Source organism: Acinonyx jubatus, chromosome A1 (assembly GCF_027475565.1).
Source record: "Acinonyx jubatus isolate Ajub_Pintada_27869175 chromosome A1, VMU_Ajub_asm_v1.0, whole genome shotgun sequence".
NCBI lineage: Eukaryota > Metazoa > Chordata > Mammalia > Carnivora > Felidae > Acinonyx > Acinonyx jubatus.
The window spans coordinates 15564062-15584937 of NC_069380.1; the positions used below are offsets into that span (position 1 = coordinate 15564062).

At 34.7% G+C, this 20876-nt stretch overlaps 1 protein-coding gene across 24 annotated transcripts in view; it reads right to left on the reverse strand.

The window, feature by feature from the left end:
* SUPT20H (SPT20 homolog, SAGA complex component) overlaps positions 1–20876 on the reverse strand; it is a 43177-nt gene that overhangs the window by 14046 nt on the left and 8255 nt on the right. For 12 of the 24 annotated variants that reach the window (XM_027064720.2, XM_027064715.2, XM_027064716.2 and 9 more), the window contains 14 exons: positions 19289–19418; positions 17972–18075; positions 14911–15027; positions 14201–14254; positions 10746–10885; positions 8884–9040; positions 8736–8792; positions 5449–5520; positions 4776–4933; positions 3550–3576; positions 2960–2992; positions 2262–2379; positions 1619–1721; positions 1317–1475 (listed from right to left, as the gene is read on the reverse strand). In XM_027064720.2, coding sequence (XP_026920521.1) covers positions 1317–1475; positions 1619–1721; positions 2262–2379; positions 2960–2992; positions 3550–3576; positions 4776–4933; positions 5449–5520; positions 8736–8792; positions 8884–9040; positions 10746–10885; positions 14201–14254; positions 14911–15027; positions 17972–18075; positions 19289–19418 — 1429 coding nt within the window. The remainder of the gene's footprint in view (positions 1–1316; positions 1476–1618; positions 1722–2261; positions 2380–2959; positions 2993–3549; positions 3577–4775; positions 4934–5448; positions 5521–8735; positions 8793–8883; positions 9041–10745; positions 10886–14200; positions 14255–14910; positions 15028–17971; positions 18076–19288; positions 19419–20876) is intronic. The other 12 variants (XM_053214566.1, XM_053214577.1, XM_053214552.1 and 9 more) reach the window with 5 other exon arrangements.

Genomic DNA, 20876 nt, shown 5'->3' on the forward strand with positions numbered 1-20876 from the left:
TTTCTGTAACAGTCTGAGATAAACTCTGAACATATTTAATAAATTACATATGGTTAACAATCATATTTGGCACCTAAATATACATGTTTAATTCCTAACACATCAAGTTTATCCTGACAAACAAATTTACAAAACACAGTTATAAAAGCAAATATTTGATAGATAATACTGCATCTTTAACAGTAACTGTGTACTTCTGTTTAAATGTAAGAATGTATAGAAAATCTGTTGTGAATGAAGTATGCACAGTTTATCAACTTTTTAAAAAAAAACAAAAACAAAAAACAAAAACCAAAAAAATAAAACCAAAAGCTCTTGAGGTGTTTTCTTTTTTAGCTTTCATGTCCTGCAGAAAGAAAGGAAAGAAATGTGAATGTCCAGAAGCTGTCACTCAACCCTTACTTAAAGTAACAACTGTGTGCAGTAGATTAACATAATCCATACCCACAACATAAGAAGTGTGAATAAGACTTCCAGGAAATTTATAAATTTTTCTTTGTGCAAAACAAGAAGGCAGAAAAATTACACCTTTTGAGCTATCAAGATGAAGATGTTTATATCTAAGGCGAAGACTACCCTATCACTGTGCAGTGTATTAAAACTTTCAGCACACTTTAGTTATCTACAAAAAAATCTAAAAAACTGGAATGCTTTTTTGCAAATTGGTACCTAAATATCTCAGAAATCTCTAATATGAAGAAATTCTCCCAACTGAATGCTAGAATTCTTGCATAATTCTTGATGTTAAAAAAAAAATATTCAGTAGTAAAAATTACATTTTAATATTTTCAGAATAATGCTTTATGATCATTACCACATTTTAGTAACTGATTACAATTTTTAAAAGTGTAGGAGTGTTTTTGAAAAATCGGTTTTCAGTTTATTTTATCACCACCTTGGAACTAGTTGGTTTTTTACATATACAAAGATAGGACTGCAGCAACAACTCTTATGACATTTTTTTCCATATCAGCTACATAGTTTACATAAAATGTAACATGATCCTAGGGTACACTGGAATAAAAAATATTTTGGAATCTTATTGCCACATTTAACAGATTTTTTTTTAAGGAGATGTGTAGGTTGCAACTCTGTAAGGTATACACACAGTGCATACATAGATACAGAAAAACAAATACAATTACAATAAACACGTAATACATACAATCAACAAGAGATCTGCCTGAAGCTTCTAAAAACTTATACATTTTGGGTACATAGTACATTCAGATTTCAGTATTTTACTGGTCAAAAAAAAATAACTTTTAAGAAACGCTAATGCAAAAAGCTAATGAAGTATTTAAGTTATAACTCACTTTGTGATGAACTGGCAGGTGACAAGGCAGCTGGAGAAAGCATGCTGACTTGATTGAGATCCACAGATGACTTCCGAGAAAGACTTGGTGGCTTGGAAGCAGGAGGAGGAGTTGGAGATTTAAGAAAGCTGCTGGCCTGTTGCGGTGTAAAATAGTTACCTAGAAGAATACAAAAGTTATTTTCCACACTTATAATTCAAAATTCTGTGCGTTATGTCAAAATATGAGTAAAGTTTAAAAAATAGATAATGACTGTATGACGTTTCTTACTCAAGATGAGAGAAAAGTAAAGAATGTGATACCTGAAGAACTATTTCCTGAGCTTGAGGGGAGTTTGATGGGTGGAGGTCGGTGTTTTACTCCCTTCCCCAAAACTGAAGACTGAACTGACACAGTCTCGGGCTGCTGAGAAACAGGGACGTTAAATATACTTGTTAAAATTAAGTTCAAATCAGAAATTCATAAACTAATCCCACCACAGCTTCTAGATGAGAACACACAATTTAAAACTCTGCAAAGTACGCTTAGTGTTATAGGTTGGGTATTACAAGCATTACAAAAAAATATAATTTTGCATAAGGCTATCCATGAGATAAATTACAGGATACATACAGGATGAAGGAAAGATTTCTAAGTAGGTGGAGACAAAGACTTTGAGGGAGAAGGGCAGAAAGGTATACTGAAGGCAAAGCTTCCATTCTTAAATCTTTTTCAGGAAAATAATAATTGTTGAGGCCGGGTGATTAGTACACACAGGTGTTCATTATACTTTTCTCTCTACTTTTGCGTATATTTGAAAATTTCCATTATATAAAGTTACATAGTAAATAACACCCCCATCCCTCAAAAAATAGTCCTTAACATTTCTTATATTCCTTGATTAACGATTAGGCACAAAAAAGTAGCAGTGCAAAAAATTAGGTGCATAAAAGTAACCAAACACACTTCTGTTTCTTTCCCTGGAGAAAGCTGACTTAAGCTGGCTGAGCCACTGGAACTGTGTGACATTTTGACTGGACATTTGGCTTCATTCTGGACCAACTCCTGGTACTGATTGACTACCCTGGAATATCAGGAGTAAACAAGTAAGGATTAGTTAACTGTTTTAAACATAAATTTACAGGCAATAAATAATAACTACTAATAAAAGAATTTCCATCAAAATTAACACAAAAACCTCAAATTAGACAATTTAACTGTGTGCCAGAAGTATATTCTTTTAATCTTTTCAATGACAAGCTAATGCTCAAAACATTTTGCTAATTAACAATTGAAACATAAACATACACATCTTCCTTTTAATACAGATATTGCACAGATTACTTAACCAATAAGCAGACAAAGAAATTACCCATTACCTTTTACCCACATTCTGATTAAAGTACTATTTTAGGAATTGTCTTCCTTAGCTACCACAGATATGTATTTACTTATTTAAAATAAACTATATTTTAAACATTATTCTTTTAAACATTAATTAAACAAAATCCTTTTTTTCCTAATTCTATAAAAAAAATCCTAGTAATAGCTAAGGTATAACAAAAAAGTTGTGACTCCTAGCGGAGTACTCCCTTATCCTATAAAAATGAAGTTTTTCATATCCATCCAGATTAAAGATAAAGACACAAATCAAATATTTTTACCTCTCAGCATCAGTCTTTGATCCAATAATAAACCTGAAATGTTTAAGAAAGAGAAAAGTATTAGGTTAAGAGTAGTGTTAAAGAGCCCTGGGATTACTTTTGAAGGCTTCCGTATTTTAGTGATTGTAGTTTTATAAAAGGAGTCAAATCTACTGAGATATTACAAAAAAAAAAATATTTTTTAAATACATTTAAACTTATGAAGCAATGACCAAGTTTTGCATGCATTATAAAATAATCCTGTGAATAATTTGGTTGATTTAAGGGAGATGTAGTTTTGCACAAAACTTATGTGTCAAAACAAAATCTGGGCTGAAAGTTACCAAATACTATACATCCTTGCAAGTGTCTGCCCTACAGTACAATTCACTGGACTGCTGTGTGCAAGGCCTTTGGCCTTCCTCTCACTTTAACCTTTGATTTTCGTCATTATTAATGTCTACAGAGCAGATCTTAGAAGAGATTTTAGACAAGGAAGGTAGTTTATTGCCAATTCAATAAAATGTCTTTACCAAATCCTTTTAAAAATTTTGACATTTATATGATTTCTTAACAGATTAAAGTAGTGAGTTTGTTTATTTTTTAATTACCAATTTGAATGGTCATCTGTGGAGGAGCTGAAATATAAAATGTAAAAAAAAGAAAAAACTTGGTTAATGCAGCTCAAACTTTAATTTCATAGTTATTAACTCAAGTAATTTATGAATATGGAGGAATGACTGGAAGTAATAAATCATGCAGCATTTTTGCAGCAACTCCCTGACATAAAGGCAAAAAATTCAATTCTTGTTAGATTTAATCAGTTGGGTTTTGAACTGATTTTTTTAATTGAAAAAAAGAGTATCTATTATTTTCTTGTGTTTGAGAAAAGTTAATAATTTAAAATGACCAATGTGTCTTTAAGGGGAAGATTTTTTAAAATACAGGTAGTCAAAACATGTGACCTTTCTACATAGTATTCAACAAAAGAAACTGCTAATGTGAAAAATTACCTAACGATTCCGTAACAAACTATTTCTTACCATTGACTTTTATTTAGATACTGGTGAGGTTGTTCTTTAGAATTCATCTTTCTGTTATAGTTTCAATTAGTATCTTGTGTTAAAAGCAAAGACTTTATAAACAATTTAACATAGGCCTGGCCCCTGCTTTTTTTTCTGTTGAGCTCCTCTTCTTTGTAGTTCTTCTATTCGAAACAGCATCAACTTCATTGAAAAACTAATAAACTAACAATAAAAACAAAACTAACTACTATTAGCTTGTACTAAATATATGTAGTCCATAAGTTTTAGAAAATCAAATATATATATGTACATGTATGTGTAGACACATAAACACTAGATATATACATCAAATTAATATAAATATATAGAGATTTCTAGAGCCAATAACTACATTAAGTGCAGAGTCTTTATCCTTACATGCAATACCACAATACCAAGTATCTTTAATAGCTTCATCATTTATAGTGAACTTGCTTCCTACTTAAACAAACTACTTCTTGGAAAAACTTCATGCTCCCAGGAAGAAGTCATAATGAGTAAGAGGGGTATCAATGGCATACCGTTCAAAGCAAGTATGAAAATATTTATACCACAGATTTTTAAAAATATATCATTATTATTTTAAATAACTCTTGGACAACATGGTAACTGTAATTTAGGTTTACTTATGTCCACTCACAAATCTAACTGGAGTACTTAACTAACAAATGAATCCTCAAAGGGAAACTTTTATTCATTAATGGTTCATCAGTAGTTGCTGAATAAATTCTGATGCCTAATTTTGTCAATTACATGTATTTAACAGAACTCACTGGGATGGAGACATCTGGCTGTCATTTTCTTCATCTTCTTTACATGGCTGTATTTTGCCATAGTAAAGTGGATCACCAAGTGACTGCAAAATGGTCAGCTTTGTTTTCTGATACTGATTACCAGCTTCACATTCAAATACATAATCATCTTTTACATCCTGAAAAAGATAGAACACCCCAGATAAGCACCTTCTTCAGTAAATACATAATCAAAATTAACAAAATAAAGACATATTAACTTGTATTGGGCAATAAGAAGACACAGCATTTTGGTTATAGACCTGTTTAACACTTCTGAGAGAATAAAGACTAGGACTCTTTTTTACATAGCACTTTAAGAATGAAGAGTTCCAAATAGTTAACCAAGCCCAACTGAAATATGGCAGAATTTCATATGGACATATGAATGCAAATACTAAATACTAAAAAGATAAAACTTCATTATGCAACCAAAAGAGAAGTAAAAATGCAGTATTACATTAAAATTGCCCTTTATAATGGAAACCATACTTTATGAAAAACAAAACACCTGTTTTTTCCTTTAATTCACTAAACCCCCAATACGTCCTTTTAATTAAAAAAAAAAAATCCTGGGCACTTCATGTTTAATAAATTCAGATCCCAGATTAGAAACTGCTTTATTAGAAAGGAGACTGCTGTAGTGATTACTTACGTGGGCTGGCCAGACTGTTGGTTGTGAGTCATCAGATTTGATGGACTTTTCCACTTTAGCGTATTTCTCCACCTAAACAATCAAATCGATAGACAGCAGATGTAATGGAATCAGTATTGTGACGAAAAGAGAAAAACCTAAGTAACTCAACAATATAATTTCAAGCACAAAAATTCCTGACTCGCTAATGTCACCAACTATTTATGCTTGGTTCAAAACTCTCCTGATTCGTTAAGCTTGACCAACTGCTTTTAAAAACAAAACAAAATCAGAATCTCTTTTGTCATTAAATAGGTGTAACAAACACAGCTGCTTTTTTGGACAGTGCCTCTTCTTTTTATTCCATAAATTGGTATCACAGTCATCCTTTAGCAAAGTTGGAATGTCAGAGAGATCAGGACCAGGATCTTTTCCTTTGCTGGACTTGAAGGAAACAGGAGTTGTCATGTAACAGCGGGGACAACACTGGAGGAAGACTAGGGAAGTTATGTATTAAAGTTGGTAAGATTTTTGTGAACCTTTTCCATTTTCTAGTAAGATAATGACCGTATATTCTGTATTATCTCCTACTAGTCTGTGTGAATCAAATATACTCATTTTACTGGCAACCATGATCTTAAGAGTAAATCAGACTCCCCTGGGAACTTGGTAAAATTTCAGATTTCCATGTCCTTCCCCTGAAGACCTGACTCCACCGGAAAGTCTGAAGTGGAGCCTGAAATCTATATTTCACTGGTATTCTAGATGAGTCTTCTGATGGATTCCGACTGAAAAACTTTGTATTAGGGTTTTGTTACTCAAAGTAGGCTGTGGACCCCAGTTATCATGCAACTTGGGAGCCTGGCAAAACTGCAGCATCTCAGGCGCTAGCCCATACCTGCTGAATTAAAATCTGCATTTTAACAAGCAAGCCAGGTGACTAGGATGTATATTAAAGTTTGAGAAGCACTGCTTTAGATATCCAATCTACCCTTCAAAGCTAAATTCCACCTTTTGGGATTTACACTAACATCTCTTCTCAAGCAGCATTCCGTCAGAAAACACAGAAGTTATCAAAAAATAACGTGGCTTATTCCCTTGAGTTGTATATAGTGCAATTCTGATGGTTTTGGCTTTGTATTTTCCACAAATTTTTCTTCTAATCTAAAAAATATAACAATAGTACATGTGCCAGCCTATGAAGGATACAGAAGAAAAATAAACACCTATTAAACTAACTAACCAATTGTGGAACCAGAAAAGACCCTGAATAGCCAAAGCAACCTTGAAAAAGCAAACCAAAGCAGGAGGCATCACAATCCTAGGCTTCAAACTGTATTACGAAGCTGTAATCATCAAGAGAGTATGGTACTGACCCAAGAACAGACATTCAGATCAATGGAACAGAACAGAGAACCCAGATATGGACCCACAAACACATGGCCAACTAATCTTTGACAAAGCAGGAAAGAATATCCAATGGAATAAAGACAGTCTCTTCAGCAAGTGGTGCTGGGAAAACTGGACAGCAACATGCAGAAGAATGAACCTGGACCACTTTCTTACACCGTACACAAAAATAAACTCAAAACGGATGAAAAACCTAAATGTAAGACAAGAAGCCATCAGAATTCTTAAGGAGAAAGCAGGCAAAAACCTCTTTCATTGTGGCCACAGCAACTTCTTACTCAACACGTCTCCGGAGGCAAGGGAAACAAAAACAAAAGTGAACTACTGGGACCTCATCAAAATAAAAAGCTTCTGCACAGCGAAGGAAACAATCAGCAAAATTAAAAGGCAACCGATGGAATGAGAGAAGATATTTGCAAACGACATATCAGATAAAGGGTTAGTACCCAAAATCTATAAAGAACTTATGAAACTCAACCCCCAAAAAACAAATAATCCAGTGAAGAAATGGGCAAAAGACATGAACAGACACTTCTCCAAAGAAGACATCCAGATGGCCAACTGACGCATGAAAAAATGCTCAACATCACTCACCATCAGGGAAATATAAATCAAAACCACAATGAGATACCACCTCACACCAGTCAGAATGGCTAACATTAACAACTCAGACAACAACAGACGTTGGCGAGGATGTGAAGAGAATCTCTTTTGCATTGTTGGTGGGAATGCTAGCTGGTGCAGCCACCCTGGAAAACAGTATAGAGGTTCCTCAAAAAATTAAAAATAGAACTACCCTACAATCCAGCAATTGCACTACTAGGTATTTATCCAAGGGATACAGGTATGCTGTTTTGAAGGGACACATGCACCCCAATGTGTATAGCAGCACTATCAACAATAGTCAAACTATGGAAAGAGCCCAAATGTCCATCGATGGATGACTGAATAAAGAAAATGTGGTATGTATACACAATGGAGTATTACTCAGCAAACAAAAAAAAATGAAATCTTGCCATTTGCAACTATGTGGACGGAACTAGAGGGTATTATGCTAAGCGATATTAGAGAAAGACAAATATCATATGACTTCACTCATATGAGGACTTTAAAGACACAGAACAGATGAACACAAGGGAAAGGAAGCAAAATATAAAAACAGGAAGAGGAATGACACATAAGACACCCTTAAATATAGAGAACAAACACAGGATTACTGGAGGGATTGTGGGAGGGGGGATGGGCTAAATGGGTAAGGGGCATTAAGGAATCTACCCCTGAAATCACTGTTACACTATATGCTAACTTGGATGTAAGTTTAAAAAATAAAATTCAATTAAAAAAATAAAAATAAAAAATAAAAAAATAAAATAACTAACCAATTGTAAAACTGAGTGAATAACAAAAAGTAACACAGGAGAAATAGGAAAGTGAAAAATAGGAGACCAGTCATCAAAAGATCTTTTTCATGTTTTTTACCATTAATAGTTCATGGTTATTATGGATCAGTAGAGAACACCATCCAAAGTTCCTAATTTGACCACTTCTCCAATATTAATTTTTAAATTTAACCAATTTGAGAAAAGGAGCATTATCAGGAAATTATAATGAAGTATGAAAAAAGACATATTAAATGCATATTATTGCACTTTTCCCATGGTTCAAAATTCTTTGGTTTTTAAACACAAGCCTTCTACAGCAATACACAGAACGTATTAAGGGGCTACATTCTTACACGTTAATGTGAAATATTCTAAAATATTCCAAAAACGAGCAATTGGTTAAAAAAATCATTATTTTGTTTTTAAAACAAGTAAGAGTCTTTGTTTTTCCAAAGTATCAGTTGCTATTAAACTTAATCTTGTATGAAAATAAATGCAATTCATGAACTGACTTACATCCACTTCGGAAGGTATGGCCAAATTACAGGGACTCCGTTTCCACATATCTACACACTGAAAAATTAAAAACAGTATTAAAATGCTGAAAAATTCAAAATGAGCAAGGTTTTTGAAATAATAAGCTTCATTTAAAAAACACACTTACATTTCCTGCTTTAGAAATCTTGAGGTCATAATGTTGACCTGCTTTTCTTTCCTTCCTTTTTTGTAAGAAATCAAGTAATTTTAGCTGAGGTGGAGGTGGACAATGAGAGAGATCCTGCTGCCGATTCAGAGACGACCTGGAATACCTCTTGAAACACCTGAAATATAGAGTTGAAAATAAAAGAAACTCAGAATAAATCTGGGTTTAAATCAGTAAGCATTAAAATATAATTAAATCACCACTATCACTTATCAAACAGAGTCCCAGGCACTGGCAAAATAAAAATGAACAAGACAAAATTCCTGCTACCATGGAGCTGATAGTCCAGAGGAAAAAGACATTCACAATTAAACAGATAATTTCAGAGAGCACTGGTCAGGAGGGGGGAAAAAAAAGAAAAAAAAGAAGACGGGATACTGCAGTGAGTCAGTGATAGCGCAGCAGCAGGTAAGAGAAAGGAAGGACTAGACTCTTTGAAGAAATGATGTGTGAGCTGAGACATAAATGGCAAGAAAGAACCAGATACGGTAAGATCAGGGAATGAGTATTTGAAACAGAGAGAAAAATTAAAAAAAAAATTAAAAACTTACTTTGTTTTAAAAACAGAAATAGGTATGATTAGAGAATGAGGGTACACATAATAGATGAGGTCAGAGAGTGAAGCAGGGGTCTTGCAGATCAATGGTAATGTGTTTAGATTTAATGTGAAGTACAATGGGACGCTTTTATGGAAATTTAAGCAAGTGGTGGCATAATCTGCTTTGAAGTTTTTAAAAGATTATTCCAATTTGCTTATGTGGCAAACGGACCAAAAGGGAGCAAAGGTGGTAACAGGAAGATCAAATAGAAATTTACTACAGAAGTCAAGATAATGCCGACTTTAAAATTTGGTAGTGGGGCATGGAGATGTGAAGATACAAGGAGACTTTAGAGAACTGCTGACAGATCTTATATAGACTTGTTTTACTATTTCTGAAACTGTACCTTTTCCTTAGCATATATTGTTTACGTAGTAAACTAAGGAGTTTAGAAAATGGGTATGTTTTTGAACTCTTAAGATGACCCAAAATGGGCAACTCAAACAATGAAGAGTACCTAATGATGAACCAATTATAACTGTGATCCAAGTTAATATGCATTCTTTTATTAAGTAGAAAAGATAGCTAAAACATGTAAAGAACAAATTACGTTATAAAAAGGTATTTAATCACAAACTGGTATTTTAACAGATATCAAAAATAAATTATGAATTGTTTCTTTAAAAGCAATATTAACAAAACAAACAGGTTACTGGTAATTAGGAATAAAGAAATTATTCTGTTTATACTTGTGTCTTCTCAGCCTGTTTTTGGTAAAGACTCTAAACTTACAGGAAGCGTGTCCTTTCACAAAATGCAGAGAATGCATCACTCCCATATAAAGCAGACAATAGTTAAAAACAGTAATGCACAAAAAATGTAACTTAAGGCCATAAAAATCCTATTTAAAAAAAAGTCACAGTACTTATATATATATACTTTAGAGAGAAAAGATACCATAAACAGCAAATTTTATTTTTTTAATTAATGTATTTATTTTAATGTTTGTTTATTTTTGAAGGAGAGAGAGAGAGAGAGAGAGAGAGAGAGGGTGTGAATGGGGGAGGAGCAGAGACAGAGACACACACAGAATCCGAAGCAGGCTCAGGCTGTGAGCTGTCAGCACAGAGCCCAACACAGGGCTCAAACCCACGAGCCATGAGATTATGACCTGAATCGAAGTTGGACACTTAATTGACTGAGCCACCCAGGTGCCCCCATAAATAGCAAAATTTAAAGCTAATTGTCTAGGAGCATCTTTTGGTTTACCCATCTACAAATTACCGTTTCATGGGGCGCGTGTTCATCTTTTGCTTGTTATAAAGCAGTCTATTTGCAGTACAGGTTACTGCTATAGAAGGATCAAGACACAGTGGTTCAGCTGTAGCTAGGATCAGTTGGCTCTCAAGCAAGAGTTTATCTTCCTAAAATGTATAACATATGTCAGTACCAGATTTAAGTTTTTCAAATCATACATATTTCTTAATCTAGAAATATTCCTTGGAACTCTATGTACTACCATAAAACACAGTATTTCACGTCACAACTTTGCAGACTTCAGAAACTTGACAGCATAATGAAATTATTAATGGAAATTCAGTAATTTGTAGTTCTCAAAATGGTCAAGTTGTAAGAATGCCTATTCACTGATTCAATAAATATTTACTGAGCACCTACTACGTGTTAGCCTCTGTTCTAAGAGTTGAGGACCAAGTAGTGAACAGATAAAATCATCTGCTCCCACAAAGCTTACAAGATCACAATGAATCATAGAATTTTTAATAACCATCCTATTCAATACTCAGCTTAACTTCATTACAAGAATAAAAATGATTACACTAATACTGTGTAAACTCTATATTCCCAATTCCAAAATGTATACAGGTGCTCTACAGGTTTTATTTACTGTTTTTTTTTCTTTTTTTTGACTTAATCAGTGAAATGTTTTAACAGCAACAACTAAGTATTTTACAGTCAAATGAGTCAATTAATATTACTGCTGAATAAGGATTTTTGCAAAGAAAGAAACCCTGCTTCTTTCAACAGTTCAACTTATTATGGATATTTTCAAATGTACACAAAAGGAGAAGTGTAGTGACATCCATGTACCAACACTCAATTTCATTTAACAACCGCCCCTTAACTTCTTATGCTTTTCTTTTGCTGGAGTAATTTAAAATACATCTTTGATGTTGTATTGTTTCATCTCAAAATACTTCAGCATGCATTGCTAACTGATATGGACCTCTAACATCCAGTCTGGATTTAAATGTCCCATTACCTCAAGAGTGTATTTTTAGTTGGTTTGTTTGAATTTGAACTCAAACTCTACACTTTGTATTGGGTTTTTATCTTTTAAACATCTTACTTTGTTCTGTAATGATCACTTCTTCTCCCACGTTTTTCCCTTTTCTCATGTAATTGATTTGTTGGATTTGACCCAATTACTTCCTGGCTATCTCCACACTGTGTCACTTAAGTTTCTCTTATTTCCCCAATTCCATACACTGTTAGATCTAGAAGCTGAATTTAATTCTGGTTCTATTTTTTTAGACAAGAATTCTTTATTGGTATTGTTATATACTTTCTCTTGCATCACACCAGGAGAAACACAATGACTATCCCATTTTTACACCAATGGGGTCAGTCAGATCTCTGCATTATAAAATTTCCCATGAACCTATAATCTAATGGCTTTTATACCTAAGAGTTACACCTGTCTAGATTAAGACTTCCAAATTGATATTTTAAAAAGTCCATCATTTATTTCTTCTGTATCTATTAGCACGAATTCTTTTTTTTCCTTTCTCTATTGAGGCTGTATATGTGCTATGTAGTTGGGAGTGTCAACCTTTCAATCGTGGTAAGATTACCCATCAAGCAGGAATGCTATGGAGCCTACGCCAACATCTAACAGTTGAGGTATCAATAATATCTATAATATGTGAAATCACAAGTAGAAATTTCTATTTGGAATCCTTAATTACAAAAGCACCATTTATATGCACCTCATGCAAAAAAATTAAAAATTTTCACCAATATCAGAAATGTTAATTCAGAAATGTTAATGCTAAATTATCTTCTATACTTCCTGATTCTTACTGGAACCCACTTAAATAGATCATTATTGAAGCATATTTCAATGTATTATATTCTCAAAAGTTAACTCTAAACTCATGTTTATAAGAAAGCAAATTAAGAAAATAAACTTTTGCGCAGAGAGGCAGGTGGTTATTTTTCCAAGACAGGAACTATGCATCTACATATAGGCGATCTCCCCTACTAACATTTACTCTTTACCAGGATAATTCTGTCTGTTCTCTCTTTTCTGTTGAGGTGTAATGGACATAGAACATATTTCCAGGAGCACAAGTAATTTGATACTCTTGTACACTGAAAAATGATCACCACCCTAAGTCTAGTTAACAGGTTTCATTACCCACAGCTACAAATTTTTTTTTTTCTTGTGAAAACTTTTAAGATCTAATTTTCCTAAAGAACTTTCTAATCTTAGTTATTCTTTGGCCACCTTACATACAGTTCATACAAGAAAAGCAGAGTAAAATGCTACAGACTTTCCCTTTATTCATCTTCAGAATAAGAAACTGATACCCTTGGGGCGCCTGGGTGGCTCAGTCGGTTAAGTGGCCGACTTCGGCTCAGGTCATGATCTCGCGGTCCGTGAGTTCGAGCCCCGTGTCGGGCTCTGTGCTGACAGCTCAGAGCCTGGAGCCTGTTTCAGATTCTGTGTCTCCCTCTCTCTGACCCTCCCCTGTTCATGCTGTCTCTCCCTGTCTCAAAAATAAATAAAACGTTAAAAAAAAAAAAAAAACTGATACCCTAGCAACATCTGATGGTGGCCAATGATTTTAACTGTTTTGAATATTCTTTCAATAGCTTTTAACCCTGTAAAGATTATAGCCCAAATTAAAACACACTTGACAGTTACTGACAACTCATAACCGTATTTTGCAGATAATTTTCATTATTGATATTTTCTTTGGTTTAGTAACTATTCCTCTCTATAGCAGCAAAGAAATAAGGGAACACTATCGTGAGTTAGCACCTCATATATACTGAGTCAGCACTGGAGAGTTACTGGCTATTCTCAAGGGTAATAGAGTTCCCCCAGTGCTGCAACTGGTACGAATGGCAAAGACAGGGTAAGCTCGCTTTAGAATCCTAGATTATGGAAAATCAGAATCCACTTGTATCCATGGTATAAAAGAATTTTTTTTCTTCTGTTTGAGAGGGCATAAAAAACTGAATTTCACATATTGGGCAGCTCAGGTCAGCCTGACCCTATTTCATCATGGTCCTAAAGCAAATTGGATTGAACTGCTTAGTTCTTTGAAGGATTACTGCATGGATGATGAGACCCTTGATTTCTTTTTTTTTTTTTAGTTTATTTTTTTGAAAGATAAGAGAGCAAGCAGGGGTGGGCAGAGAGAGAGAGGGAGACAGAATCCCAAGCAGGCTTCATGCTGTCAGCACAGAGCCAGATATAGGGCTTGAACCCACATAGTGTGGGATCATGACTTGAGCCAAAGTCAAGAGTCGGATGCTTAACCAGCTGAGCCACCCAGGCACCCCAACAGACCCCTGCTTTCTAAAGCTCATTAAAGAATCCCAAAATTTACTCATGAATAAAATTACAAATAAAATATCTTTCGCTTTACTTCTTGTTAAGTATTATTCCATCCTGTATTTTCCCTGTTTGGAATTAAAAAACAACTAACCTGGGTCCATTTATGGTTATCACTTGTTATTGAATGCACATCACAGATTAAAGTCTAAAGGAAATAAGAGTTTTAAAAAACACATTAATGTACAAACATATGAAGATACTTAATAAAACTCCAAATAAAATCGAAAATACATTTTTCTTTTTAAAGATTTTATTTTATTAAAAACATTTTTTTAAATGTTTATTTTTGAGAGAGTGCGAGTGAGGGAGGGGCAGACGAAGTGGGGAACAGAGGATCCAAAGCAGGTCCTGTGCTGATACCAGTGAGCCCAATGTGGGGCTCGAACTCACAACTGCAGAGACTGGGGACCTGAGCCAAAGTTGGACGCTCAACTGACCAATCCACCCAGGTGCACTTCAAAGATTTTATTTTTATTTATTTACTTATTCTTTTAACATTTATTTATTTTTGAGAGAGAGAGAGAGAGACAGAGCATGAACAGGGGAGGGTCAGAGAGAGGGAGACACAGAATCCGAAACAGGCTCCAGGCTCTGAGCTGTCAGCACAGAGCCTGACGCGGGGCTCGAACTCACGGACCGCAAAATCATGACCTGAGCTGAAGTCGGCTGCTTAACCGACTGAGCCATCCAGGCGCCCCCAAAGATTTATGGGGGCTCACATTTGGAACCCCAAGATCAAGTCTCACACATTCCACTGACTGAGTCAGCTAGGCACTCCTAAAATAGTTAAACATTCCTTACCTGCATTGTTGGACGTAAGAGAATATGCCTACTTTGGTAACCAGGAGATTTCATATTACTGGACTGCCTGTAGTCACGTATTTCTGCTATGACACATCCACAATGAAAAATATTAACCTGTTTTGAGTGAAAATATTTAAGTAAATCTCATTTTTCAAAAGCCTACAGAAGTCTGCTTATATTGAATGTTTCGAGTTCTTTACATGCTTATGCAATACTTCCAGCCACTCACATACTCTAAAGTGGACTTCCTTGATGGATTTACCATTATATAAACTTTTCCAAGGAATTATTTTATGTTCATCATTATGACTCAACAAGCAGTTTCAAATTGTTTAATGGTTTCTTAGTTATAGATTGGATTTTGACATTTATATACTATTAATATTACAAATCACTGGAAATGCTATTCTTGACGCTCACTGGCTGTTATACTTTGCTAACTCTGTCATTGTTACCAAGTTTGTCTTTTGTTATCAAGTGTCAATCAACCCTGCCAGTTTCAGCTTCTAGATGAAACTTCTATTCGCTCTAAGATATCCAGAAATAGGACAGTCTTTATTAATAAAAGGAAGAAAGTAAACTATAAATTCAAATATTGTCTGTTTTCCAATCCTTTTGTAAGTCCAAAAGTAAGGACTTTTATAATTCAAGTCTTGCTAATTACAATCTACATTAGTCATTTATAGAAAGTGTTATGTTTTTTCACGCTTTCAGAACTTTTACTGGAGCCTGTGACTTTCTATGCTATGAGTCATTATTATGTCCATGACAACGTGAACTATAGGCCAGGCACTAAAGAAGCTTCACAGATATACGGGTGGTGGGACAACATTTGCTCTTAGTGTGGGAAGACAGGCAATAAGCATGTACAGAAATAAACAAGATAATATTAGTGATGAATGCTAAAAAGGAAATAAAATAGGGAGGAGCTAACATAGATTGTGTGCTCAGAAAGAAACCTCTCAGAAGGAGTGACTTTTTAGCTTAGGCCTGAATCACAACAAAGGACTGGACATCTGGCACAGATCATTCCAGACAGAAGGAATAGCAGATGACAGGCCTTATTAAGGTAGGAATATACCTGGTGTGTTTTAGTACGTAAAGAACAATGCATGGCTGGAGTATAAAGACTGGGATGAGAATCAGGAGATGAAGACAAGAAGATAGAGGTTTTATACGGTGAGAAGACACTGAAGAATTTGAAGCCTGGGAACTTTTTTTTCCTATTGTTTGTTTTATAAGCTGAATCTAGTTGTCTGCGGAGAACTGATTTCTGGGGTTCCAGAATGAAAGCAAAAAGCTCAGCAAGGTAACTATAGCAGGTCATGACCATACATATTTTGAAGGTACAGCTGACATTTACTGTTGGACTGAATGTAAAAGGTCAGAGCAGAGTCTGAGATTAGAAGGACAAGAACTGTTTTGGAAGGCAAAATCAAAAGTTCTGTTTTTGTCATTTTAAGTTTGAGGAACCTAATACATATCCTAGTAAACAGAAGTTTGGAGCTTGAAGGAATAGTCCTGAAGATATAAGCAAGGGATAAAATGTCACTTTTATTTTATTTAATAAAAAAAATTTTTTTAATGTTTATTTATTTTTGAGAAACAGAGACATAGTGTCAGCGGGGGAGAGGCAGAGAAAGAGGGAGACACAGAATCCGAAGCAGGCTCCAGGTTGAGCTGTCAGCACAGAGCTCAACCCAGGGATCGAACTCACGAACCATGAAACCATGACCCAAGCCAAAGTCAGATGCCCAACCCACTGAGCCACTCAGGCACCCCTAGATGCCATTTTTCAACTCCTGACACTGGCTGAGATCATCCAAAGACAGTGTTACTAAAGAATAGAGGGCCTAGGAATGAACTCTGAAACCTGCACACATTTAGGAGTGGAAGAGGGAAGACAGTAAAGAAGACTGAAGGAACAGAGAGAAGAGGAAAACCAGAATGAGATGTCTCAGAAGCCAAAAGAAGGGTGTTTCAAGGAGGAAAGTTCATTTGCACTGTATTTTGTTGAGACCAATTAAAGATGAGAACAGAAAAGTGACCAACTGATTCTGTGCCATGGAGATCATTGGTAACCTTGACAAAACTGCCTCTGTAGAATGGTGATGTTATAATGCTGAAAGCGGTGGGTAGAGAAAATAACGGGATGTGAGAAAAAAAGACAGTATGATTATAGACAACTTTGTGAGTAGCTTTGCCATCAAGAAAAGCAGAATTGTACAACACTAGCTGAAGAAGGACACGGGGTCAAGGGAGGATTATTTTTTTAAGTTGAGATACAGTAAAACATACTTGTATTTTTCATCTAGTAGAAAGAAGTAAAGAGATGATAGAAGGAGAGGTTATAGTCACAAGTCCTTGAGAAGGAGGATCCAGAATACAAGTAGAGGGGATTTCTTAAGAACAGAATACTTTTCATCCATTTTAACAGAAAGGCAGGCAGAAAGTATGGACAGACCTCTAGACGACTAGGGCTAGAAGAAAATGCAAGTTCCCATCAGATGGCCTTTTTTCCCTAAGTATACAGTATCGCTGGAGTGAAGCCAAAGTCAGGAGTTTCTCCCATAATCCTTGTTGTAGGTATAGAGAAATTTCTAACATGAGCGAATTATTAAAGGAATTTTAGAAGAATCAACTAAATCTATACATTTCAGTACAGCCTAAGGGTAAGTATCCCACAATAAAATGGTTACCACCTAATTACATACAATGTCTCACTTCCTATTCCAAATACCATTGAGAATTTAATATCATTTAAATATAAATATCATTTATAACAAACACCACAGAGATGACAAATCTAACGACATTTAAAAAAGATTTTTTTTTTATTGTTTATTTTTGAGAGAGAGAGTGTGAGCAGAGGGAGAGGCAGAGAGAGAGGGAGACACAGGATCTGAAGCAGGCTCCAGGCTCTGAGCTGTCAGCACAGAGCCCAATGCAGGGCTCAAACTCACAAGCCACGAGATCATGACATGAGGCAAAGCCGGACAGTTAATTGACTGAGCTACCCAGGCGACCCTAATGAAATTTTAAAGAGACAAATTTGTACCTGAGATTTTTCTAGGAGATCAACCAAAATTGGAGGTAATTCTTCTGCATCCAAGTATTCAAGCAATTCCCCTTCTTCATAAGGCAGTCGAATGGTCTCAGAATCTTAATTTTAAAACATAAAGTTTCTGAAAATATCAGGCTCACCATAAAGCTTAGGTGCATAATTTAAATGAGTTTTCATAAAAAAACAAAGCAAATAAATCCAAAGGGCTCTTCTAAAGTCCTTCTTTATTTGTCTTACAAATAAATCACTTCACATACTGCTATAAGACTTGGTAAACTGTATACAATTTTAGGCCAGAAAGGAGAAAACCTCCAACACATGTGAAAAAGAATCTGGCATAACAACATAATGCAAACCACAGCCAGTAGTGCAAAAATGAGAATATGATAAAATTCCAATGCTGGTAACTGAAAATTCCCTTTAAAACAACTTAATCTAATCTGAAAATAAGAGTGATAATTTGGTACCTCATATGAAAAATGGTCACTTACAGAACAAAATTCTCTGGCTGTTACATTTTACAATACATTATCAACAGAAGAAGAAATTCTTAAATAGGTGATTTCCTTTAGAACCCACATCATCATCACCATAACACATTTCTAAGATGTCTTTAGTGAAATCTAAGAGTGCTTATATTCCAAAACTCTATTTTCAAGTTTACATTAATAGAAATGTAAATATGAAAAATTATTCAAAAGTCAGTGAATCTGCTTTTGAAGGTTTCAGACTCAGTACAGTCAAAATACAGAAGAAAAACATAAAACACCTTATGCTATCTTAAAGTATAAATAGAAATAGAAAATTGTGACAATTATTATTTTTTTTTAATTTTTTTTCAACGTTTTTAATTTATTTTTGGGACAGAGAGAGACAGAGCATGAACGGGGGAGGGGCAGAGAGAGAGGGAGACACAGAATTGGAAACAGGCTCCAGGCTCCGAGCCATCAGCCCAGAGCCCGACGCGGGGCTCGAACTCACGGACCGCAAGATCGTGACCTGGCTGAAGTCGGAAGCTTAACCGACTGCGCCACCCAGGTGCCCCGTGACAATTATTTAAAGATTGGGTCTTATACAATTTAACTTCAAAGACCTACCTCAATTAGAATTCTTTACAAATGCATATTCATGAAGGCTAATCATCTTAGAGATAATTTCTAACAAAACATAGTAAAGAGGAAAATTTGGACTCAAAGGGTTCTTTTATCAAGTCATCAATGACCTGAAGGACAGACAACTTCTACTTCTAGAAGACAGCACAGCTGCCTTGCAGAGGGATATCTGTGGCTGTAGCTCTTTGGAGGTTCTTACCTGATCCATTTTTTCCCCTGAGCATCAGAGAATATCCTTCATTTCCTGGGTATAGGTTGACCACTAAACAGGATAATGTCTCTTGCATAACAAGCTTCTCTAACAGATTCACATTTCTTCTTAATTTCTGCTTTAAAAAGAGGCAGAGCTCATGAAAATAATCAGGCATAACCCTAACAAAAATGCTATGTTAACAAAATTAGATCAATTATCTTTTGGTGCTCCTTCCACATATGAGGAAAATGCACAAACACTACAGCTACCAAATACAGAACATTTACATAAACTTAATTTTGATTACATTTTATAGAAATTAGTTCATACGACAAAGAAAAAAGTCTATATATGAAATATGTATCCTTGAGTACATAAATAGAATATAACAAAAATATTTAAGTGAAGAGTAAAACCATTAAATGCAAACATATAAAACACAGATGCCATATAATTAGTTTCTATTAAATTTAAGTCTACACAAAAATAAATAAAGAATTTGGGGTTTTATCTTCAGTTGTACTATTATAGGTATCTACTTCTTAACACGTTTTCTGGCATAATTAGATCTAAACAAATCAACAGCTCTAGTCAGTTGTAATGTTAGGCTCAAAGACACTTAGCTTGTAAGAGGAAATAAGAAAACTGGGGTGCTGGGTGGCTCAGTCGGTTAAGCATCCAACACCAGTTCAGGTCATGATCTCACAGTTCTTGAATTTGAGTCCCACATCAGGCTCTCTGCTGTCAGCGCAGAGATATCCTCTGCAAGGGACATCCCTCTGCTTTGAATCCTTTGCCTCCCTTTGCCCCTCTCCCACTTTCTCTCTCTCTCAAAAATAAACGTTAAAAAATTTTTAAAAAGAAGAGGAAATTAGGAATTTAAGCAATTTCCGACAAATTCAATTTAACAGCTCCTTAGAAACTATTTTGTTAATAAAAAAAACCAAAAACCATCAGAAAATATAATACACATACCTAAAAATTCATTATTTTACAAATGCCTATGATTTAAAATGAAACCCACAGATATACGAATTCACTTCATCACATCTTATTTATAAAAAATTGAATCAATAGAGTATTTCTGAAGAATCTCAAAAAACAAACCTAACTATTTCTATATTTTACATTAAACATGTATACATACAGTTTTATGCACAGAGAAATGAAAAACTGATTTATTCTGACCAGGAAACAAAAAATCCAGCATTTCGAAAATTAAAAAAAAAAAAAAAAAAAAAGCAAATCAACATTTACTTCAAAAAACTAGTAAAGAGAGACTAAAATTTTAAAGTATTTTCAAGTGTAAAGAAAATGTCATACTCACTCATATGAGAACTTTAAGAGACAAAACAGATGAACATAAGGGAAAGGAAACAAAAATAATATAAAAACAGGGATGGGGACAAAACAGAAGAGACTCATAAATATGGAGAACAAATTGACGGTTACTGGAGGGGGTGTGGGAAGGGGGATGGGCAAAATGGGTAAGGGGCACTAAGGAATCTACCCCTGAAATCACTGTTGCACTACATGCTAACTAATTTGGATGTAAATTTCAAAAAAAAAAAAAAAAAAAAATTAAAGTTAAAAA